Here is a 25,936-nt window from a genome sequence, read left to right as displayed (position 1 = left end):
TTTGTCAATATCAATTTGTATATTCTGTATATTGTCTTACAGAAAAAAATTTGAATAGAAAGATGTTAAGAATAAAGGGAGAAGGACATGGACCGCTTATGTACTGTATAATAGGTTAATAACATTTAAATAGATGTAAGAACTATTACTGATATAATAGTATCAGTTTTTGGGCGGCACGGTGGTGCAGTGGGTAGCACTGCTGCCTTGCAGTTGGGAGACCTGGGGACCTGGGTTCGCTTCCCGGGTCCTCCCTGCGTGGAGTTTGCATGTTCTCCCCGTGTCTGTGTGGGTTTTCTCCGGGTGCTTCGGTTTCCTTCCACTGACATGCTGGTTAGGTGGATTGGTGATTCTAAATTGGCCCTAGTGTGTTTGTGTGTGTCCTGCAGTAGGTTGGCACCCTGCCTGAGATTGGTTCCTGTGTTGGCTGGGATTGGCTCCAGCAGATTCAGCGGGTTGGAAAATGGATGGATAGTATCAGTTTTTGCATATTGATGAGTAATAGTCTCTATTTTCATATTAAGATATATGCTTTTAAAGTCTGTTTGCCTTGGCTGCAATGTTTTTACCTGCTCACAAGAGGTTGTTATTGTTATTTTTTAAACTATCTTTGAATAAATATGACTAGGTGTGTTGAACATCTTTAATGTACTGGTCATCAGTTATAGGTTGTTACCTGCTTTGTGCCAATGCAGCCAGGATAAATTATGCCTGCCCAGGAATCTGTATTATACTATAAAGTTTTAAAAAATGGACTGAGGCATAAGTGAAATATTTGTTTACAAAAGAGTGGATAACTGTTATGCTTGTAATGTGAGAGTTTAGCAGCTCAATTTCTGTTCTGTTGAGCAGAGGTCTGACTTTATATTTTGATACATATGTCCCTATAGTCTGTTTTATGCACCTTCTTAACACAATCCAACATACCAGAATATGAATACAGTTAATTCAACTCCCTTCCATAACTGTTATGCATACTTTTATGGTGCTGTTTGGTTTTATAACCAGAGACAGAAATCAAACCACATCGTGACTCCTTTGTACCCCCATCTTAAATTGCTCCTCTTTCTTCCTCCAACCTACTTGGTCTTCCTCTTGCTTCTTGTATTTCATAATTTTCACATTCTCTTGACTTTTTCTTTTTATCTGTAGTGTCCTTCAGTATCTTGTTAAGTTTCTGGTGTCAAGACAAGACCTATTTAGGAAGTGTTTATCAATTATTTGTGAAACAATTAAACTCCTTATAAATACTAAAGCACTTGGAAATAACTTTCACTGACTAATGTACTCTACATTTAGTGCTTTCTCACAAATCTGAATGTGTTGCTTAATGTTGCAATGATTGTGGACTACTGTTTTTCTGAACCTTAGTTTAGTGCGGTTTTATATATCAGATTCATTTAACAGAAACTGGAAAGACTATCTTATAATTATGTTTCCAATGAGTTTTACTGACATACAGATACTCTGGACCCACCTATAATGAACATTGTCACGGGCTGTGTTATGTTTCGGACTTGGAACAATCATAGCAAGCATGGAGGTTCTTGTTGTTGCTGACGTCTTACCTTCTGTTTCTGTGTATTAGCAGCTGATTTTACTTATACTGCACCTATCATAAAGTTATTGCTGCAGTATTTTTGAATAACGCTTTTCATACTAACAGTGTTTTTAGTGCATTATTTGGATTTAAATATGTCTGTCTTATAAAAATAAGTTAAAATGTTGTAGTTGGCCTTATTCTAGTTTATAAAATGTAAATGTTTTTATTCACATCCTTAGTACAGAAAATAAATATTGGATTGATAAGGCTTAGTTAATACTACTGTTTTTCATGATTTAAAAATTACAAAATGTTAGATTTATTTGTAACTTAATAAATGTGAGATGTATCCTTACTGTTAGTTTTTGTAAAATAATTACTTATTTTCCTGTAAAGGGTTAACTTTGAAAGCCTTTATCTTATTGGCATTACCTGACTATCTTACGTTTGCCCTTTTTATAACTATAAGAAAGTAACCAGAAGCTAAAAATTGTAAAATAGAAAATAGGTCATGTGAAGTTCCATTTCACAATAACTGCTATTCTTCATGAGGTTCTCATGACAGTGTCTCTCTATGTATTTATTCGTGTAGTACAGCCCCTGAGTGCATTTCCAGAAATAGAAGTGGGTGGGTATGCAGTGCGTATGAGTATATATGTGTGTTTGTGAGTGTATAACAAAAATGTCTCACGCTGTTAAATTTAGAGAAGGATCTGTGCTATGTCACTTGCACATTGATTAGTCCACAGAGCCATAGGTGTAAGAGGAGGGGAGTCAAGAAAAGACAGATTACTACATTAGTTGAATACTTCTCAGATTTATCACTTGGCATACTATTACCAAAGGCGTTTGACCTACATGAGTTAGTTACTTAGGACACCTTTTTTGTCAACAGTGCAAAATGTGTTAAGCATCACTGCATTTTGGCAGACAGGAACGTGTTGCATTAAAAAGAAACAAAGGCCAGCAGGGCTGGAAGAGAGTGGCGGAAAACATGCTCTAACAGTGGCTTTGTGTCTCATTAGGCAGTCTGAAGGAAAGGCGTCACTGTGTGTGGGTTCTCTATTGTATGTACAGTTAAGGACACATATATTGATAGTTGTGATCTGATTGGAAATATATAGTGTTTCTGTAGGAGGCAGACATCCTCACACCTTCTGGCCGATTGAAAGCAGGACATGGTTCAGATTCAAAAGTGTGACCATCTTGTTCTTTCAAAGATACATATATAATTAGACAGAGAAAGCAGAGTGGTAAAGAAGGGGATATTATGGTATACTCTGAAACAGAAGAAGGTTGTGTGCCCATTTAGGTGGATCAAAAGAAACATGGTGTTTTTATTTTTATTTGTGAGCCTATTTTTTATTAATTAAATAAAAAATATGTGCATAAGATAAGGATTAAACAATTTTATATATATATAAAACAAAACTTCCCTGATGCTGCCCAGGTAAACATTGAGAAAATGACTGAATAAAAGTTCTTTAACCTTATTTCACATTTCATTGTGGCCCTGTAAAAGCTTTTGTTTCAGATTGATCATTGCAAGGTACTGTACGTTGTTAATTGTAATTTTTTTAGTGTAGCTTTAATGCTACATTTGGCATCTTGTAAAAAAATGTAATATCATTATGAAAATTCATATTAATCACATTGTTTTAAAAGAAACATTTTGTGTTTGTATATCCTTTGAAAGCTTCTGTTTTAACTTTGTATTCAAATTAATGTAGAGCTTTGATCACTTTGCTACATGCAGCATTTTGTGGTGCTCTTATAATGGACCACAAGCATATGGCATATATCACATATACGAATGTGCTGCTGTAGAGCTGAAAACACTGACTTGTTTGTTCATTTTAAATATATATCTACTGTAACACTCTCATCAGTTGTATTGTTTTACACTTTTGTATTGAGTGTAGAAAGTAAACCATTCTATCAAAGGGAGGTAAAATATGGGTATATGGAGTGTTCTGTGTATTTTTATTATGAAAGTAGAAAGAAATATTACTACTTGTCTTAAAAAAAATGTAAGTATAATACTGTGAAATAAATTCAGACGTCATGTACCATCTGTTACATTTAATTGGTTTCTGCAGTAATTCTGGATGGCAAACAAATAATTCATGAATACAGAGGGATGGCATTCTGTTCACTTCTGCAATGTACGTAGAACTAAATGTTTCTTATAAATTCTGTTTTCAGAATAATAATTTTTTCAATTTATAGTAGAAAAATGTACTGTTAAAAATGGTTTATTATATTTATGATTTTCATATGAATTATTTTTACACATGTCATTTACATATACAGCATTGTTATATAGGTTTATTATGCAGTATATATACAGTATAATGAACAAAAAATGCCATCAGGAAGTTCCATCCAAGATGCAAAATTTAAGATCAGACTTGTAACATATAGTGTACTAAACAGCTGATCAGCAGCAGTCACCTGTTGTGAAGCTTGGTAGTTCCCAAGTACGCAAGTCCGAAAACATCCAAAAATGCCATCTAGGAGGGATTTACCATCAAACCCCGGCTAGTAATAAGGGCAAATACAGACTCTTAATAAAATAAAAATACTTATTTCTCAGAAGAATGCTCTGAACATAAAGAAATCTCCATGGAACACAAAAAAATAGTTCCCTGGAACACAAGGCAGTCCTAGTGAAAAAAGCCCTAGAACAGAATCCAGAAAACAAACAGATCATGAAGTAAAAAGTCCAATAATCATAATCCATATTACTAACCGAGAATAAACCGGATATGGACGCTGGTATATGGCATGCCCAAGGACGCAGGAGACATAGTGCGCAGGCGCCGACAGCGAGCGAAGTCTGATCCACCGAGAACGAAGGAGTCACAGCTCAATAATGAAGGAGCTCAACTAACGTAAATAAGAAATGAGGCAACGCGCCCATAGGTAACCACACAGCCACACAATAAAGAGGATTCAGCCCACTGCCCCAGAGTGAAACGGGAAATACTACGGAGTCCATAAAGGTGCACAACACACAGCATAATCAAACCCGAGATAGTACGGAAAGCGCAGGCGCCTACAACGCGTTTCTGAACCATAGCTCATCACCGCAAGCGAATTCTGATACACCACCAAAACCGAAAGAGCCCAACTAACGGAAATACGAAATAAAGCAACGAGCACAGACAATACGGAACCCTAACCATCCACACTACACAACATAGTCAAACCCGACATACTGTAGTACGGAAGGTGCAGGCGCCTACAACGCGCGTCTAACACACCGCAGGCAGACCCCCGAGATGGTACAGAAGCCCCAGAGATACGGACTCCACAGCATATGTGAATCACATTACAGTAATACAATAATATGAGTACTCACAGACAAAACAAACACAACAGGCTTTGGCGTCCCGCCCCACAATCAAACCGGAGAGAGTACGGCGTCCCCAAACGTCCACAAAACACAGCATAGTCAAACCCGAGATAGTACGGAGGGCACATGCGCCTACAACGACTACCACATGGAACACACACACGGCACCGGAGGTATAATATTAGCTCAACTAACGTAAATAAGTGCCTACAACGCGTCACAGCTCAAAAACAAAGGAGCTCAACTAACGTAAATAAGAAATGAGGCTACATGCCCATAGGTAACGACACAGCCACACAAAAAAGAGGATTCAGCCCCCTGCCCCAGAGTGAAACGGGAAAAAGTACGGAATCCACAAAGGTCCAACATACACAGCATAATAGTACGGAAGGCACGAGTTAGTACGAAAGCCGAAGGCGCCTACAACACGTAATAAGAATAAACGAACGCTCCGTTTTAAACGTACGTCATCCTCACACGTCCAAACTGTAATAAGAATAAACGAACGCTTCGTATTGAACATACGTCATCCTCACACGTCCAAACTATACAGCATAAGTGAATCACATTACAGTGATGCATTATTAACAGTACAACCACAGAAAATGCTCCGTATTAACAGTAAGTGCAATTATTCATATTACTAACGGTAAACAACGGAGAACTAATGGAGTCACGATCATGGCTCCAAAACTATACAGCTCCACTAACGGAGCTACAAAAACGAGCCCGCATGGACAAAAACAATAGACGTCGGCGCCTACAACACGCGTCTGAAACCGCGGAAGCAAAACTGTCTCGGCTCCAAAACCAAACAGCTTGACTAATGGAGCTACAAACACGAGCCCGCATGGACAGATACAATGAACGTAGATGCCTACAACGCGCGTCTCAAACCGCGGAAGCAAAGCAGGCACGGGTTCAAAACGAACGAGCTCGACTGACGGACATACAAAAACGAGCCCGCCTGGATAAAATAAATGAATGCAGGCGCCTACAACGCGTGTCTGAAATACCTTTTACACTTAAACGATGCCAATTTCCCATTAAACCTGCATTTGCCATGACAATCAACAAATCCCAAGGACAGACCATGGACAGAGGTGGCATATACCTATCTGAGCCTGTATTTGGACATGGACAACTTTATGTTGCCTTCTCAAGAGTTCGGCGTTCATCTGACATTAAAGTTATGATTGTAAATACTCCATACCAAGGAAAATTCATTCAAGGACAACACACCATCTTTACTACAAATGTTGTTTATAAAGAAATATTCCAATAAATCTTTGTAATATGCCATGCTATGGGTTCTTTACTTCCTATGTGTGTCGTCTACACCTTTACACTCCAATCTATCTCATAGATACATCAATGTATTTCAGGATACCCAACGCCAGGGGTTGGCGAGCGAAGCGAGCAGGGGGCGGAGCCCCCTAGCAAGCACAGAAAAGCACAAACCAAGAAACTCACCACTCCAGTACATTGAATGAACTGCAAGGAACTGTGGCCTGTCCTCTCTTTTATAGGGCTGAGGACAGTTCCTTGTGGTGATGAGCAGGTGGCCTTGCTTCTTGGGGAACTACTCACAAAACATAAGGCACATAACAAAGGCATGAAGACAGATACATAAAACCATAAACAGATGCAAGAGTAACTATACAAATAAATAAAAAATGTGCAACAAAGATGTAAAACAATAATTTCAACCCCAGCCACGGAAGGAACCTAGCTAAAATATAACACCACCATTTGGCAGTGGTGGTGAAGGGAAGGAAAGCGAGAGGTTCAGCCAGTTGAAAGAAGAAACCAATTATAGATCATGATTCGGGTAGCTAAAAGCATGTTGATTACAAATTCAGTGTAAGGGATTTTCTGATTTTTTATTTTTCAGACATTTTCTACATTACATACAGTCTTCCCCTTTCTATATTGTGGGATTTATGTGTTAAAAATTTAACTCAGTCAAATTCATAGTAGTAGTTCAAGTAGTAAAGTTTATATTGTGGGATTTATGTGTTAAAAAATTAACTCAATCAAATTCATAGTAGTAGTTCAAGTAGTAAAGTTTAGATACAATAGTAAGGGTTATAATATTATATAAAATAAAAGAAAATTTGAAAATCTGATTCTGTAGCTGGGTGACACAGTAGATAATACTAATGCCTAGCAGCTTCAGAGTGCTGGGTTTGACACCCAACTAGGTTACCATCTCTGTGGACAATTTGTCTTCCAGTGTGGGTTTTTCACTGAATAATCTGGATTTCCAAAGCGGTGTTAAGCTGATTAGCAACTCAAAATTGGCTTCATTTGAGAGTATGTATATATGTATGTACAGTATGTGTGTCCTGCAATGGACTGGCATCCAGTTTAGCACGTTAGTAATTTACAACAAATTCTTTCAGCACTGACTCCATGTGATCCTGAGTTAAATAAATAAATGGGTTAGAAAATGGAAGAAGAGTTCCCTCATCCCATAGTTCACTTTTGAAGAATGTCAGATACATAATTTATGTCCCTTTAATTTCTGGTCAGAGTTAAATATGTCATAAAAAACATTTGTTACATTTTCTACATTATTTAATTGATAGAATGAATTGAATTTTTATCTGTGTTGTTTATAGACTTTTGGCTTACTGGAGTTGAGATATTTGTGTGTCTCTTTTGTTTACCCTTTTGGCAGTATATCCTTGCATAACATCATAGGGTGCCTGGATTCACATCACAGATGAAGAGGCTGCAGGGCTGTTTAGGCCTTGTATTCTAAAAAAGTATGAAATGTTTATTTTACATATTATGTATTAGCATAACACAGACCGTATTTGTGATAATATCAATTAAGTCAGGAGATGGACTGATGCAGCCTTCTTTTCAGGCTTCCGGACCTGAAAGATGAAGTGGAGCTGATACTCCTCCACTTCACACTTGCCAGTAGTTTTTGGAGCATTACTACTTCTGTTCTAATCAAATTCTTTCACTGACATTTTGGGGGGGCTTAAAGCTTTAGTTAAACATTTTTTACAGTTTTAATATAGACTTGCCTCTTGCTTAAAAACACCAATCTGCTTATCTCTTTTAGTTAGGTAGTCTAGGCTTTTTCTCTTTTTTTAGCACTTGTGTTTTTCTGTTACCACTTTGTACAGTAGTACAGTGTCGCAATTCTTATATTTATCTTCCTTTTTAATTTAGGCAGAAAATCTCTCTCTTTCTCTCAGGTATTATAAAATACCTGAGGCCATGGTTACCCTTTCCTGTAGTGTGAGTTTACCTCATTGACTTGCCCATTAGGGCTTTCAGAAGTGGCTCTTTCTATTTGTTCTTTGCCTATTCAGCCTCACCACTGGACATCTATTGGTTTATCTGTAGTTTAGAGAATAAAAGAGTTATTACTGTTTTAAAATTTGTATTTGTTCAAAATTGAATTCAGTTTTTTTTTATTTTGGGTGAAATGTCAAAAGACTAGTGTTAGTTTGCCTTGATCATGGTAGTTGACTAAGATAAGGTAAAGGATATTCAAAATCTATGAAGGCTAAATGTAAACTACAAATAATACACTGTTAGGAAAATGTATTACAACTCCAAAGTACAGCTTCAACGGAATATTCACAATACATCAGTTTCAAATCAAGTCTGAGTTATACAACAGTACTTTCCTCTGTCAAAATAAATTGTTACACAAAGCAAAGAAGAACAATAAAAATGGCTATTAAATGCTGTAAAGTAACTGATTTCAACTGAGAGACAGTTTATTAATTTTTATATATCACAAACTGCTATAACAGAGGCATGTATGTGTGTGTTAAATGGATATGAGAGATGCATTTTTCAGAGGGCACTGAAAAGAAGAGAGACTGGATAAGAGAGACAGGAGTAGAGTGTCACAGGAGGACCAGTTTAAGATTGAGTGGTGGTGTGAAATGCTTCAGAGTACACAGTGACTCCACTTCGGCCACGGTATAAGACCACCAGTATTATATGAGTGCTAGGCTATTCCTCGGTCTCCCCTGAATTACTATATAAATGTAATGAATTATTATTATTATTATTATTATATTATCATCAATACCTACAATAACACATCTACATTGCTTTGAAAATGGGTTATATGTAGGTTATATGTAATCTAGTTCTAGGCAGGACTCTATTGTTTCTTTCCAAGTTTAGCCGTTATACAGTATCAATTTGTGTACCTAACACTAGTGAGATATGGACCATCATGTCATTCATAGACCTTTTGTGTTTTACTAACACAGGTGTCCTGATACTACCAAACATTCTATTTTTCTTTGAATGATACTTATGCAATATTCATATCAGACCTGGAATCTACAGTATATATCAAATGCAGATTATAAATCACTGAATACCAGCAATGCCTAATGCAGGGTATTGTGCACATGGTAAGGTGATGACCACACTGGGCTCGCATACTCTAATGTGAGGCATCTCTCAGCGTAGTTGAGATTGCCAGGCCAAAGAGTTTTGAATCTTGAATTGGACAGAGGGGATGGCAAGCACCATGATAAATTCAGCATGAGCTATTACAGTGGAATTGTTATCCCCCTTTGTCATGGTAAAATGTGTAGACTACAATTGGGTAAGAGTAGAAGGTGGATCATTGCAATAAATCATCACTTTAATGTAGATTCTACGTGGAGATGATTCCCACCAACAAACAAGGTGCCTTGCATGAATCTTTCATGTTGTTTCTCAGAAGTATTTTATTATGTAAATGTTACATAACTGAATTGCCTTTGCTTGGGCAGCACTCAATGTGCGAATCACACCCACTGGTCTTGCAGAACTTGTGTTCATTACTGAAGCAATTAGGGCCATTGCTTTATCTGGTATAGCCAATTGAGAACCTCATCTGAACTGAACTGAGTAATTAGGCTTCTGAATGTGAGAGAGTTTTAAAATACTTTTTCAAAACATTTGCATCTGAAAACCATGACACAGTGTCACTATCTGAGTGTAAAACATTCCGTACTGCACTCAACAGTGAAGACAGACAGGCACAGAAGCTCAAGAACTACTGTACTTTGCATCCATTACTTGGGATATCAATTTCATTTAGCAGCATTGAAAGGGATCCACTTTGTAAGATGAACATGGAAAATACAAAAACTTAACATTTTTTTCATAATTCTATTTTATTTTCATTCATGTTATAGTGGCCATTATAATTTTGGTTTAAGTTTCTTTCTTTAACAAACTGACAATTTTATTTTTATTTTAGTTATTGAGAAAATATTTTCACTGCTTGTTGTTCATGTTCTTATAGTGGTCATTAATAATAACAACTATGGAGAGTAGAATCTTCTTTGCTTGATCAACAGTGGTGTTGCCATGTGAAAGCTGTAGTAATTGCCTCATGCAAAGTGTTAAATTATACTTTTATGTTGCAGAAGAAATTCTAGTCTTGTTATCCTGCTAAACCTTCAGCCTAGTTAGGGATGTTATGCAAAGAAAGTGGTCAGTCGGTATGATTCAGGCTTGACAGAAAGGCTAATTGGGCCATTAAACAAAGATGTAGTGCAAAATTTCATAAGACTCAGGCAAATAAGTCATTTTCCCTTCTCTGTGAGTTTTTTTCCCACTGTAAACAAACCGAAATGGTCCTATATACAGTAAAACCTTTTTTTTATCATGAAACAACTATAGTGGCAAAATGTTTTAGCAGCATTATTACACTTTGATTTCAGTTCAGAACCAGTGCAGTAGGATTTGTATACCATTTTAAATTATTCAGCACATATATTACATTTTTGTTTAAATCTTCCTTATACTGCAATTAATTTCTTATGATCAGTCAGGTTTATTTGTATATGAAAGATCTGTACATTGGTAATCAGTGCTGTACATCAGCAGTTCTTAAACTTTTTAGGTTTGCGGACCACCAGATTTGAATTTTATTTTACATGGACCACCAATTACTTGACAAAGTAATTTTAGCATATTTACCATTGTTATCATGTCTATTGATCATGAGGTCTTTACGTTACGTTTTTATTCATTTTCACCTGCAATAAACATACAATGGAATTTCTAACACTTAAACTAACAGTATATTATACTCAATTAGTAATGGCGATTGCCAGGGGGTGGAATGTCAGATATAGTTCAATGTGATGGGTGTGCCTGTTTGTTTGCACAAAGGCGAGGAACATTCGGCTCAATGTTGGTGAGATTTAATTGCAGATCAGCCTCCACATCCAACTTGTTTCTGTACTTCGTTTTGATAGCTGTGAGTGTGGAAAACCCAGCTTCACATAAATATGTGGTCACGAAGGGCATCAGCAAGCGTATGGCTTTGTCGGCAAGCTGCGGATACTCCTTCTGGGCCCGGATCCAGAACTCAGGTAGGGGGCGCATTTTAAAATCAGCTGCCAATGTGCCATCACAGGATAGCTCCAGCAACTGTTCTCGTTCAGAAACTGTCAGACTTTGTGGAAGTGCCCCAGTGTCCACTGCAAATGGATTTCAAGCCCAGTTGTTGTTATTTACGGTCGTGGGAAAATAGGTATGGAATTGTTGTTGCAAGCCTGCCAAATGTTCTTCGATATCTGATATTGCAACATCGTCAAGAGCAAAGATACTCTCTTTGAGGTAACTGTCCAGGTTCGGGAAGGCGGGAAAATCCAATTGCTGGATACAATTCTGCAACCACTTCAATTTCTTCACCATTGATGCAATTTTGTCGTGGACGTCATAGATGGTGACATTTCCCTGTAACCCTCTGTTGAGATCATTCAGACATGAAAAAATATCTGCCAGGTAAGCAAGCAGAGAAATCCATGCTGGATCATCCAAGGATGCGCGGTGTTGAAATGGATGGTCGGTGAAGAAAATCCGGACTTCTTCCCGTAACTCAAATAATCGGGTAAGGACCTTTCCTCTGGATAGCCATCTTACTTCAGTGTGCAAGAGCAATTGTAAGTGAGTACTTCCCATTTCTTGGCAAATAATATGGAATATTCGGGATTGAAGCAGACGAGCTTTAATGTAATTCACAACTTTCACTGCCGTGTCCAAGACATTCTTGAGGCGTGGGGGCATTTTCTTTGTTGCTAAAGCCTCTCGATGGATGCTGCAGTGGATCCAAACAACATCTAGTGCAATTTCTTTCACTCTGGCAATCAGTCCACTGTTTATTCCTGACATTGCTCTGGCACCATCAGTGTATATTCCTGCACATTTCTCCCAAGGAATGCCATTCTCATTGATGAACGAGGATAATACACCAAACACTAGCTCTGCGGTTGTGTTTGATGGCAATGGACGACAAAAAAGGAGTTCTTCCAGTACTTTCTCGTTCCAAATGTATCTGACATACACGAGAAGATTAGCCTGACTGGCAATATCTGTCGACTCATCCAATTGCAATGAGTAAAACTTGCTGTTTTTCACGCGATGCACAAGAGTCTGTTGGACATCATTTGCCATATCAGAAATTCGAAGCAAGACAGTATCATTTGACAGTGGCACTACATTTAGTTCACTAGCAATTTTTTCGCCACACATTATTGTCACTAGTTGCTTTGCAGCGGGTAAAATGAACTCTTCTCCAATGGTGTGTGGCTTGCCTGCCTTTGCAATAAGGTTGCTCACAACGTAAGATGCTTCCAAGGCTTTCATGTTGATACTTGTAGCCTTTTTCATTATCTTCTTACCGCTTTTCAATTCAGACAGCTTACGGAGGAAATACTCTTGCGGCTTTTCCTGTACTGCTCCATGTTTTGTCTGTATATGGCGCTTTAATTTTGCAGGTTTCATACATTCATTAGAAAGCACTTCATAGCACAAAATGCACTGTGGCTTTGGCTCGTTTTTATTGTCAGTGCAGGTGAATCCATAGTCAATATATTTTTCATCGTATTTTCTTACCACTTTTTTTCGTTTATTTCCGTGTTTCTGACTAACACGGAGGGCACTTTTATTAGCTGCACCACTTTCAGTTTCAGCAACATGGGAATTATCTGAATAGCCATCCACGTCAGACTCACGTTGTCCTTCTATTTCTTGTTGACATGCACCGTCTTCCTGACAACTTTCTTGCATTTCTTCCTGGTCAGGTTTTCGCCTTTTCATTGGCAAAAATCCACTTTTAAGTCACTGATCCATTGAGGATTCTTTATTCTTCCAATCTCTACAGCAGAATATAAAATTTACATATTAAATAAAATTCAGTATCATTAAACCCTTTATCTGCAGCTCTTACCTTAACAAAGTATTCCAGCGAATTAATTAATGAACTCCTGGTAAATAAATTCACGGCAGGCTGTGTTAACTATATACTGCTAGGTAAATTTCACACAGGTGCGTTATTACTAAACTGTGGATAAAACAACCTTAAAAGTAATTGCTAGGTCTCAATAAAATTCTTTCTTGACATTACTTTTTTATTACATTATTACTAATTAGTATTATGACACTTATAAATGTACTATAAATATTTATAAACATAAATCTTAGCTATTTTTGTAAATAAATAAGAACATATTCACGGACCACCAATTAGCCTACCACGGACCACCGGAGGGCCGCGGACCAAACTTTAAGAACCGCTGCTGTACATAGTTAAGCGAATAAATGCATACCTCTTGAATTGGTTAAATATTACACATGTAGAATTTGTACAAGTAAGCGATTCATGGGCATGGACTATCTTCTGGAAGCAAGGTGAAATAAAAAGATGCAGCTTCTATTGTCCTTTAAGACTTCAAATGCCAAAAGGGACTCTGCTCTGTTGGGCCCTTGAGCAAGGCTATTAACCTGCAATTGCTGAGCGCTTTGAGTAGTGAGAAAAGTGTGATATGAATGCAAAGAATTATTAAGAATTATTGATTTACTCATTCCTGTTTTGGCCTTCAAACTGTTTGGGTTAGATTATAGGTAAGGGATGTGTGTTTGGGATCCAACTATAATTGGTTTCCATCTTAGCAAAATCTGAGCACATATATTACATTATTTTAATAATGTAAATGCTTGACATTGTGTTATGTACACAGTTTACTTGAGTAATTCTAGTCTGCCTTTCACACTTATCACAACAGAGAAACAGGATTAACTTTTGTTGTAAATAACATTTTAATGTCTTCTTGTTAAGGAAGTGCTACAGTGAATATGTTGTTAGGCTTAAATGCAGTCTTTCCCATCACTCTGCAGGGCTTTTTGCTCTTCTTCCAGTCCCATGGGAAAGACATCAGAGACACTGAGAGCCTAGTGCAACTTATGCAATACTTACGTCATATTGTAGAATGCCTAGTGGGGTGGGCATTTAGTTGGTCTAGGTCTTTAGTATAGTGACTGTATCTAACTTTGCATTTGACATTTTGTTACAGCTAACAATGGACCTCCAAGAGGTTTATTTTCTCCAGGGTTGCTGCTGACTGGGTTTTTTTTTCCTCTCCTCTGTTGTCCAATGGCTGTAATTCAACAATAATGTTTATGGAGATACAGTAGGATCCTTTTGTGTTGTGAAGTTTGAGGTTGCTTTCTTTACTATGTGTTTAAAATAATCTGTATTTTTATGTGTATTTATTTTGTAATTGGTAGAGTTTATAATTGTATTTTGCCTGTGGATATGTCTTAATGTTATCTGCAGTGCTGTTTTAAACTTAAGGAAACCTTTGACAAATCAATAGTATTCTTTTTTATTTTTGTTGTGCTTACATGAGTCTGTTTTAGTGATTTTTGAATCATTTTTATTGTTTTCTTCCTTTGTAAAAAGCCATGATGAAATTGAAGTAGACTTCAGTAATCATTACATATGCCCATTGACTTTGTTAGTAGCTCTCAACAGTGTTTATTATGTTGAACCACTTAAGAGCTACAGGTAAAGAAAGCACTTAAATATACTAGTCAGGATAAAGATTTCATATTTTTAATGTTTAAAAGCAAAACTGTACATATTTCAAGTTGTTTTTAAAAAAATACTGATGGGTTAAAGTAAAGTATAAAGTATGAATACTGTATTAGAAAACACTCTGAAAACATAACTGAAGATATATTAAAGCTAAAATAAATGCAGCTTCTTCCTGTTCTTTTTGTTAGGCAGTCATCCTGCTTTGTTAGTAAAGCTTTAAGCAGTTTTGGGGTTTATGAGTTGGTATCTTCATACATTTTGAGAATAAACTGCATAGCAATTGTACTCTTTACAATCAAGTTTTTGAATTAATACCTTGACAGTCATGAAATAATTAATTTGGGTGAATGGAAAGAATGCAGTGAATGTTATTGTTACATGACTGAGTTATGTAAGCATGAGGAGTATTTATGAAAGTACAAAAATGAGTGAACAAGATGATAAAAGATTGTAATCTCTATATATAATCTTCATTTGGATCTTGATCTTTGTTTGTCCGTGAATGAATTAGAAGAAGAAGCACTAGATGGCAGTAGAGAGACAGCTAAAACATAGGCATTGCATTAAGAATCTCCTCCAGGCTTATACTACTGAAGACTGTAGTACTCTAGTCACACCTCAAAACACAGACATTCAAACTAAACAAATTGTTGTGCTTTAAATTAACTAATCTTTATATATAATCTTCATTTGGATCTTGATCTTAGTTTGTCCTCGAATTCCACGCATGCGTAGACCACCTTCCAGTTTAGTACGTTGTTGTTACTCACAGATGTCAACAATGTGCCGGAATAACGAAAGGGGTGGTGGACAGTGTTACGCTGGTTAGCTCCTGAGGCCTGGTTAGAGAATGAGATTGCCGAAGATAAAAGGTACATGCCTACGTAACATATGAATGAAAGAAAGACAGTGGGTAAAATGAATGACAATGTAACAGCACGTTCTGGGAAATTATTATAGTTACGTTGTAGCCGGCAAGTGATGCGCGTCTCACAGTTGTACCGTGGCTTGCTCACATGTCAGTGAAGTGATCCCTGTTTATGCTTTAAAGAGCCTGGATACCTATGTGTCCCCCTTTTATAACCATTGCTCTGTGTATATTGCCTTATTCTTTGGATTGCCACAAAGCAACCTGCGAGATTGGAGAAAGGTTGAGAAGAGATCGTGAGAGGAAACGACAGCGTCGTGAAAACGAGACAGACTGTGAACGGAGAGAAGCAGAAATGCTCCTAAACCACCACATAATTACTATTCGGACAGTGATTCCGAGTAGGCCGTTCCTATCGAATCAATGTCCAAGGGTTTTCTTTTGTAACTTTGTTTCCCTTATAAAAAATCATAATGCTGTGCGACGAAGGGCCCAGTTCACGACTGGCAGCCGCGTTTAAACAGGGAGCCCTTCAGAGACAACTTTAACACACGCAACGTAGTTGGGCGCACATGGCTAGTTTAAGATATACTGTCACACCAATATGCTTATCTACTTATAAAGAGGCAGTTTATTTAATATTATCCTTGTGAGGAAAGAGATAGTTGTGTTTGTTTCTTATAATGCATATACAATTGTCAGATATTCTGAGAACGTTTTATTTTGTTAACTGCAGACTTTCATCCCAGTTCTCTTTACTAGTGCCTAACTTGTTGCAGTTGTTTCCTCATTTAGCCTTGTCTAGTTTTTCACAATTCTTATATATATTTCCAACACCACCATCTCCAAAAATTTTAAATTCAATTTAATTTATTGTCACACTACTGTAACAGTACAATCATACTGGCTCAGTTGATACAGAAACATGGCAGTAACAGTAGAGTGCATGGTATAACACCAGACACTAATTACAAAGCAGTGACAATTAAAAAGTAGTAAAATATCAATAAATAAGAAAGAATATCAAATTTAAAAGTAAAAATATATCACATATATATAGCATTTAATAATGAGTGAGTGCAATTAGAGCAGCTGGTACCAAAAGAACCCATTATCTTGGGCTTGATTCATGTGTCCGGACATTGTTTTTGTGGATTATGCATCTTCTTCCCTTGTTTTATATGAGTTTTCCGTCATGTACTCCAGTTTCATCCTTCATACCTAAAGATATGCAGTTAGGTTATTTGGTGATTATAAAGTGGTCCGTTTATGAGATTTGGTATTGCATGACAGAGCCCTACAATAGACCAGTTTCCTATCCAAGGCTGCTTTGTACTTTGTGCCCAGTGCTTCTGGTATAAAATTTACACCCTGTGAATTGGATTGTGTGGATTGAGAATTTTATGTCATGAGTAAAGTAACAGAACTGCAAACTGATTTGTAAAGCAGGTGCTTATATAATTGAGCTGTGGTAACAAATTTTGGAAATTACTGTTTGGAAGCTAACAGATTAATGGCCCAAAAGTATAAAGTGTTTGTGAGTCTGCTGTTATGGCACGGAATGCTTCAGGATATCACTTGCTTGATGTCAGAGGGTTGGGGGTAAATAATATTTTGCTGTGGTGTTTGGGATTTGAGACAGTGGACAGTTGGATGACTGGATGTTTATGCACAGTCAAATTTCCTTTCACCCAAATATTCACTATACATATTTTGTGTGTTTCTCTTTTTCATATTATCATGTATTTTTTCAGTTGTCCTTTGATTCTGTTCTTCTGTACATTTTTAATTGTGTGTTGTTCGTTAAAATATGCTTCAATAAAGGGCTTAGCATTTCAACTTTAATACATTTTAAAATTAATCAAATAGTAATTCTGATTCGCTTTCTTTTATGTCATAAAAACATTACTTATATTTATAACTGGCACATTGAGTCAGTTGACGTCAGTAATTAAACCATCTTGGCTAAGTGAAGAATTGTTTTTTCTTTATTTAAAACTATTTATTACATTCTTGTCCCTTTCATACAAAATGTTTTGTTTTTTGAAAAGAACAGATGTGTAGCCAAATATTTACATGCATTGGTTAATAGATTATAAATTGTGAACTTTTTAAGTATGAAATACATTACAACTTTTGCTTACCTCTTAGTTTCCATGTAATATGAGAAAAATCTTTAGTTTTAAAAATGTGGAGAAAAAATTACTGTATACTTCACAAGCACTTGGAATATGACAATTCATTCTTGTATTTTTCAGTCTAGCACAGCAAAAGCCAAGGACGTACCTGTAAAGCGTTCAGTGGCAGAACTGGCAGGAAAATTTGGAAATTCAGTTAAGGAGGAGGTAAGATCATAATTATACCACATTATTTATTATAACAGCATGTTCCTAACATACTAAATTTCTAACTGTAATTTCAGCATTTATTAGAAAATATTATTAAACAAGTATAGAAAAATTGAAGGACTCAGCATTAAGTATTAAATATAGCATATCCACCTTTTACTTGGGGCAGCATGGTTGTGCAGTGTTAGCCTGGGTTCGCTTCCCGGCTCCTCCCTGCGTGGAGTTTGCATGTTCTCCCCGTGTCTACATGGGTTTCCTCCCACAGTCCAAAGACATGCAGGTTAGATGCATTGGTGATCCTAAATTGTCCCTAGTGTGTGTTTAGTGTGTGGGTGTGCTGGTGCCCTGCCCAGGGTTTTTTCCTGCCTTGCGCCCTGTGCTGGCTGGGATTGGTTCCAGCAGACCCCCATGACCCTGTGTTAGGATATAGCAGGTTGGACAATGACTGACTGACTGACCTTTTACTTGTTTGAATTTTTAATATCTATATAGAATGGCATCTTACCATTCTAAATGTCCTTCTGGTTATCTGCTATCTTTTATTGTGCTTGGGAAGACAGACTAAATATTGGTATTTGGCATAAGAATCTCCTGTTTCATGCAAAGTGTATATCAAATAGTTCTTTTCCGATCACCTGTTGTTTGGCTGTTGTGCCTTCTTTCCCCCTTTCTGTGTCCTCCTAACTCACCTTAGTTTAGGTTTTACAGCCTCTCTTAGCCACAGACTTCCTTGTGTCTCTGATTTACACTGTCATCACAGCATCTGTCTTCTTTATCAATAGAAAAATATCAATAGATGTAATGGTCTACTGGGGAAAAAGTAAGTTCACCCTAGGCCTCAGAAGGTGGTTCTGCACCCTTCAGCAGAAGTGATTTATTTTAGGTGTTTTCCATAACTGCCCACCAGTCTCTGACATCAACTCAATGAACTTTTTCATCACTCCTCCATGCAAAATTCCTTCAGTTGCAAGATGTTTGTGGGTTTTCATGCATATATTGTCCGCTTCCAATCCCCTGACAATATTTCAGTATTTCAATGGTGTTCAATCAGGGCTGTGACTAGAGAGAGAGAGAGAGAGAGAGAGAGTAGGCCAACCCATAACCATCCATTTCTTCTTTTTGAGCCATTCCCTAGTGGGTTTGCTACTGTGTTTTGGATCATTACTGTGTAGAAAGGTCTGTTTCCAGGTCAATTTCAACTTTCAAACAGAAGGGCTCACGTTTTTCTCACCATACTTTGATATGATGCAGAATTCACAGTTGACTCAATAACTGCAAGCTGCCCAGGCAATAAGGCAGCAAATTAATCCTAGTTTAGAGCATTTCCACCACTATGCTTCACAGGTGGGATGAGGTTCTTCTTCGGAAATGCTATCTTAGGTTTACGTTAAACATGTCTACTGTTACTGTGGTCAAACCACTCTATTTTTGATATATCTTTCCAGAGCACATTCATTGATCCAGAAGGCCTGGTCTTTGCCCCAGATGTTCAATGACAAACTTTAGTCTTGCTCTTATGTTCTTTATAGGCAGAAAAGGCTTTTTTTCTGGCATAGCTCACTTGCAAGTTAAATTCATGCAATCTCTTTCCAATTGTGTATGCCTGCACAATTGCACCAGTTGTTGCAAGAGTTACCTGCCAATACTTCAATGCAAGTTTTGGGTACTTAGAGACTTATTTTAGTATCAGCTGGTCAGTGCATGTAAATTAGCAGTCACTTGAAATCTACTCCACTTGTAGACAATTTTCCTTACAGTGGAACGATTGATTTTGAATAATTTGGTGACCTTTTAACATATTTTCTCAGACTCATAGCAACATTCAGAGTGTTCTTTTTGAATAACTCAAAGAGCTCTTTTGAGGTTGGCATGATGACACCATACCCGTCAACAGCAAAGAGAACACCAGACCCTTGATATCTGTGGTTTAAATAAGACAGGGTCCATCTCCCTAAGGAAGTTCTAATCATTGGCAACTAATCTGGAACACCTGACTCTAATTTGATGGATCTGAAGTGGTGATAAATGTAGGCGGGGACTGATTTTTTTCCATTTGACAAATCTGCATTTTTGTTAATTTAGATTATGAGAATTAATCCATCCTGTTGATTTTATGTGTCATTTTTTATATGCCATCTTTATGTGTGGGCATGAAGATATACTGTTTGCCTGTATAAATATGTTGAAAAAGTCAACAATTTCCATGGGGGTACTTACTTTTTTACACGACTGTATGTTTAGAACGTAAAACTGAAGAAAAGTACTAGACAAGAGCAGAAGTTGGTGATAGAACAAGCAAACTACTAAGGCACAAGGAGCTAGGGTACTGAATGAAATTATAAAAAAATTGAAGAGAAGATGCTGTAAGAAATGTCAGAAACAAAGGCAGAAGGTATTGAATGAACTCTTCAGTACAGAAAAGCAAAATAAAATGCTACCAGATAAAAGTGACCTGCAGGAAAAGACAGGAATGAGAAATGTTTTCAGGATCATTGAAGCAGATGGCTAAAGATAAAATACATTGGGTGTGAGTTGCTTAAAAATGGACCAAGGAATATAATTAATAATAAAAGTCTGTCTGCAAGAGCTCTATAAATGGGCTTTTGAATACGGAGAGTACCCTGAATAATGATGTTTGGTAATGAGAAAATGGATGTACTTTTTTTGTAGCTCTTTGAAATATGAGGTCCAGTAAGCATAAAAGAAAATGAAGTGAGCTAAGGCAGTGGGCCTAAAGTAGGAAAGTGAAAGAAAGGGGGGAAAAATGAAATTGAAGCTTAAGAAAAGATAGATGAATGATGGTGAATTAAAGCACATAAGTAAATCTTCGAATATACAAAGCTAATAAAATTTCACAGGTCTGTGGTTGCATTGTCATGTGGCTTATAAGCAGGAAAAAAAAGAGAGAATGCAAGGGAAAAGGACCGCTGGTCGTATTGGCTATGTTAGGGTGAACCTTATGTTTTTTTTCCTGGTACAGTTATGTCCTAATAGCATACTGTAAGCCATAACTGAACTAAGATATGGTGTAGGGGGTTCTCAGGGTAAGGGAATAGTTGGTAGGTTATAAAAGGTAGACCTTTTCAAGAAAATAAGATAAACAGTATAATTTACATAATTCCTCCCAAACTCGTACTTAATGTCCTTGTGTTCATGGTGTGTATATAGTCTTAGTGGTCCTCGGTAAGTCAGTACATAAATGTAAGGAGAGGGGACCATAATAAACAACAAAAAGTGCTAAAAGGGAGACAAACTTAATTTTATTTACAAAATATACCCACAAAATGGAGGCAAATTGACTTACATAAAACAGAAGCAAGGTGTTCTGTCGAGACAGGATAAGGTAGAGAGAAAATTTATTTTTGGTAGACCAGGAGATGTGGAGACAAAAGTCAATGTTGACAATAATGTGCCAAGCTCAGGAAGTCGAGGGATAAACAGAAACCAAAAGAACCAAGCCTACTAAGTAAACCATGCATTTCATGTTTGTTCCGTGTCTACAAAAATCTGTGTAAATGTAGGATGACAGGAAATGCGAGGCAAGAAATGCTGAACACGTACCTAAAACAGAAACTTTTTCCATGTTATAATAATGACGTGAAAGTGCATAATGTGTGAAGCCTACATTGATGGATTAAAGGCCAGAAGTCCACATGACCTTCATTATCAAATTCTTCCATGTGAACCCTGAATACAATGAGGACTGATTGAGGTCATTTATGTTAGGTAGAATGCCTAGAGGGGGCTGGGCAGTCTCTTGGCCTGGAACCCCTGCAGATTTTAATTTGTTTCTCCAGCTGTCTGGAGTTTTTTTGTTTTTTTTTTTGTCCTCCCTGGCCATCGGACTTTACTTTTATTCTATGTTAATTAGTGTTCCCTAATTTTAATTATTTATTTTGTCTTTTTTCTCTTTCCTCATCATGTAAAGCACTTTGAGCTACATTGTTTGTATGAAAATGTGCTATAGAAGTAAATGTTTTTGTTGTTGTTTAGTCTAAATATCAAACAAACACGTGCTCTTTTATTCAAGAATATAACCAAAGAAAAAAAAATCATTCAATTTACATGTTGCTGTCAATGAGTTAAAAACCCAAGCTCAAATGTCAATTGATAGAAAGTTGATATGCATTCTTGGATGGTGCAGAGGTAATAACTTATACTTTATAACCCAAAGGTGCTGGGTTTGAGTCTGGGCGCTCTGTGTTTTGAGTAGTGAGCTCCTATTATTATTACTATAATATAATAAAAGCATATATTTGATTTGAGTCTGTAACACTTGGTGTAAATTTTGGATACTTGTAAAAGTTTTTTTTATTATTCGGTTTTATTCTGTCAATGATGTTAATGTAGTATAACGAACTTGCCTCACCCTCTCGGGGTTGATGGCATTTATCTCCGTTCTTTTCACAAGAGCAGCGATGACCACAGTTGGTGATGTGGTTGATGCCTGCTCAGGACTATTTGTTGTACTGGCAATCAAAGATACAATGTCCTGTGACCGCTATCAGACTATCATGCAGCATTTGCACTTTGACAACAAAGACACCCTTGCAGAATGTGTAAAAAACGACAGTGGTGCTATGATTTCAGACATCTGGCAACGTTTTGTTGAGAGCTGTGTTTTGAGTTACAACCCAGGGCAAAGACTTTTTGATTCTGTGGTGATAAAACTTACGGAGCCGTTTCTGGAGAAAGGCAGAAACATAACAACAGACACCTTCTTTACAGCACTTTAGCTGGCTAGTTAAAGAATGAAGCTTAATGTGCAGACAGAGAAGATGTTCACAAAGCAAATAGCAGTGAAAGGAAACAAAATTGATACATATAAAGTAAAGAACTAGAAGTCAGTTTGCTGCCACAAAATAATTTGGCCAGCAGGCCATTAAACAATCTTGAATCAACCAGACTCAACAAAGCATTTAAAGGTTCTAAATTCTAAGTTGAAAATGCAGCATAATACAACTGTATACTACGCTACGCCACTGGTAGGTGGCGCCCAAACAACACAAAACAACATGTAAACTACACTTCAGGTCACAATACAACCGCCGCCCGAACACGCACACCACCGCATATACAACCTTCGTTTAGTAATGTTTGTATATATGCAAGGATTGCAGAGGCCAGAAGCAAGCCGTGCACAATACAACCGTCGCCCGAACGCGAACACCTTTTTGTGTCAGCTACAACTGGGGTAGCAGCTAATTTGTTGATAAATGGTCTAACATGTCACTCTTTATTCAAGCTTCCAGTTCCAATCACGGAAACCTTGCTTTCAACTATGAAAATGCAAAGTGACAGTGCAAATGAGATCCGTCTGGCAAAAATATTGATTTTAGACGAATGTACAATGCCATCCAGTCATTTACTCAATACCATTGATAAACTTCTCAGAGTGTTAATGGATAATAATATTCCATTTGGAGGAAAAGTACTTTTATTATGAGGAGATTTTCGACAGTGCTTGGCTGTTGTTCCGCACGGCATGCATGTTCAGCTATTGTTCAGTTCGGTTTGAAATACGCAGAAAATTGGCATTACTTTGAGAAACTAAGCTTGGTACAGAACATGCGGTGTACAGATCTACAATATACCAATTGGTTGTTGCAAATAGGAAATGGAAACCTTACCAATGTGTTTGAACTTCACCCAGATATTATTCAAATCCCTCATGCCTTTATTTGTGACGGCTTGGTAACAGAGACCAATTTCCCATTAAGGCTGCATTTGCCATGACGATCAACAAATCCCAAGGACAAACCATGGACAAAGTAGGCATTTACCTATCTGAGCCTGTATTTGGACATGGACAACTTTATGTTGCCTTTTCAAAAGTTCGTGGTACTCCATACCAGGGAGAGCTAATTCAAGGACAGGAAACCATCTTTAACAAAAATGTTGTTTATAAAGAAATTTGTGATTAACTATTATGAATTTTTGCCATTTTATGAATTTTTTGTTTCCAATTTACTTCATTTAAACTGCAATATTTTTTTTACTTATAAGTGCAGCAACTCAAAGACATTTTGGACTTAAATGATATAACAATTAAATTTCAATTTTACTTTTAATAAATTGGTTAATTTTAGTACAAATATATTTATTTCATTAAATGAAACCTTTCCCAGGATGCTCCCACCCTCCATCATTTTTCATCCCTCCAAAGATCAGAGGGAACAGAAAGTGATTGCCATTCTTGGATTTGCGATTCTTTAGAGAATCAGGGGTTTACTGGTATTCTAGAAAAGTGATTCAAGCAGAATTTAATAATTTTTTAAAGTGGACTCTAGTGAGAATGTGATGAGGGTCCTCAAAAGAAATCCTTAGTTAAACAAGGTACATGAGAAAGTCTTGTAAAAAGTTTTTTGCACAATTTGAGTCTGTTTTACATTAGAAAAAAAAAAAAAATTTTAATTAATAATAATTCTGTAATTTCACCCATATTTCTTTCCAAGTTCATGCATATTGTCATGTGTATACAGTACACCCTGCCCAATGCTAACATGAATTGGTTTTAGCACCTTTAAAAATGTTATGTATATTAAATAATGGTCTTGCAGGTTAGATAATGATTGGATCAAAAAAGTATGATACAGATGTTGTCTTTTTAAACATTGTAGTGCTGCTGGAAGCAATTTACAAGTTTACATTTGCATTTTACCTAGATTAAAAAAATGGTTCTATATTGCCTTCTAAAAGAATCATCGTTTAACATTGTGCTGATTGGTGTTATACTGATAAGTACTTTAGGCAATGCTTCCCTCTGGTGGATTTAAGCTTGAGCTGCAATTCAAATCAAACCTATGCAGCTATGGTGACAGCAGACCTCTGTGACTTAGTGCACATGAAGCATCTCAATGAGGGCATTCAATGTATAACTATAAAAAAAGTTTCTGTTGGCTTAATTTACCTCCTGAAATTATTAACATTCGTGAAACCTAAAAAAAAAGGGCAAAAAGGCTGTCATATTGTAATGAAGGTACAGAATTCTTTTTCTGGGATTTTAAACCTCTACTGTAATTCACTTCCAAGTCACTATAAATCAAAACCTCTTATGCCTTGCATTGTGCTTATCATTTTTTTCTACCACCTCAATAAAAATCCATTAAAATTACCCCACTGTTCTATTTTTGGCATACATTTATCTGTGGTGCATTGTTCATAATATGGCATTTGAGATGTTCTGATGTTTACAAAAGAAACTGTGAGGCTACCTTGCAGTGTCCCAGCTATTGCAGTGTCCCAGCTATTCTCCTGTATTCTCTTTTACCCCAAGGACATACAGTTTATTCAAATTTGTCCAGAATTAGTGTACACTGAGATGCATTATTGTTAATACTGACGGTGTTTCCTGCCTTACACCTGATGCTGTTACTGTGGCTTGTCACTTTGAATGAATCCAAACTGGAAAAAGAAGGGTCAAGAAATGACTTGGTGGATTTAAATATAGTTCATCATACTGCTGAATTCTAATGGCTTTTGTACTGTATTTTGCTGTCATTTGTATTGATTGTGTATTGATTGTGCACAATGGGTGTTTATAATGTTTTAACATTACTATGAAGTTAATATCTCTCCTAGATTAGATTTTCCATATATTTTAATATAGCCACTTAATGTGGATATCTAGAATTAGAGAGAAATTATTTTTGTTTTAAGGTGAATCGAATCACATAAGGTGGATGTAAATCTAGCAGTCTGCTCAAAGGATCATGCATGGTTATTGTTTAAGGTTATTGTGATTATGCTATGATTGCTAAATTTCAGAGTTCTTCCTGAATTTGCTTTGCTTCCGTGTGAATTGCATTTTACATTCTGTCTTTTGGTTATAGAAATACCTTCTAATACCTTTAGTTAATACTGGATTAACAATGTATCTTGAGCATGTCTATATTTTTACACGTTCAGTACTGCTTGTGCTCAGCTGTCATTCTTAAGAAGCATAACTGCG

At 36.8% G+C, this 25,936-nt stretch overlaps 1 protein-coding gene across 1 annotated transcript in view; it reads left to right on the top strand.

The window, feature by feature from the left end:
• The window catches only part of LOC114650320 (capZ-interacting protein-like), a 134,291-nt gene that overhangs the window by 79,397 nt on the left and 28,958 nt on the right, over positions 1–25,936 (top strand). Inside the window, exon 2 of the mRNA XM_028799884.2 lies at positions 17,896–17,982. Within this exon, the coding sequence (XP_028655717.1) occupies positions 17,896–17,982 (87 nt within the window). The remainder of the gene's footprint in view (positions 1–17,895; positions 17,983–25,936) is intronic.

This window comes from Erpetoichthys calabaricus, chromosome 4, assembly GCF_900747795.2.
Source record: "Erpetoichthys calabaricus chromosome 4, fErpCal1.3, whole genome shotgun sequence".
In the NCBI taxonomy this organism is placed as follows: domain Eukaryota; kingdom Metazoa; phylum Chordata; class Cladistia; order Polypteriformes; family Polypteridae; genus Erpetoichthys; species Erpetoichthys calabaricus.
The sequence above is the reverse complement of the archived record's forward strand: the minus strand, read 5'-3'. Positions and strand labels throughout refer to the sequence as shown.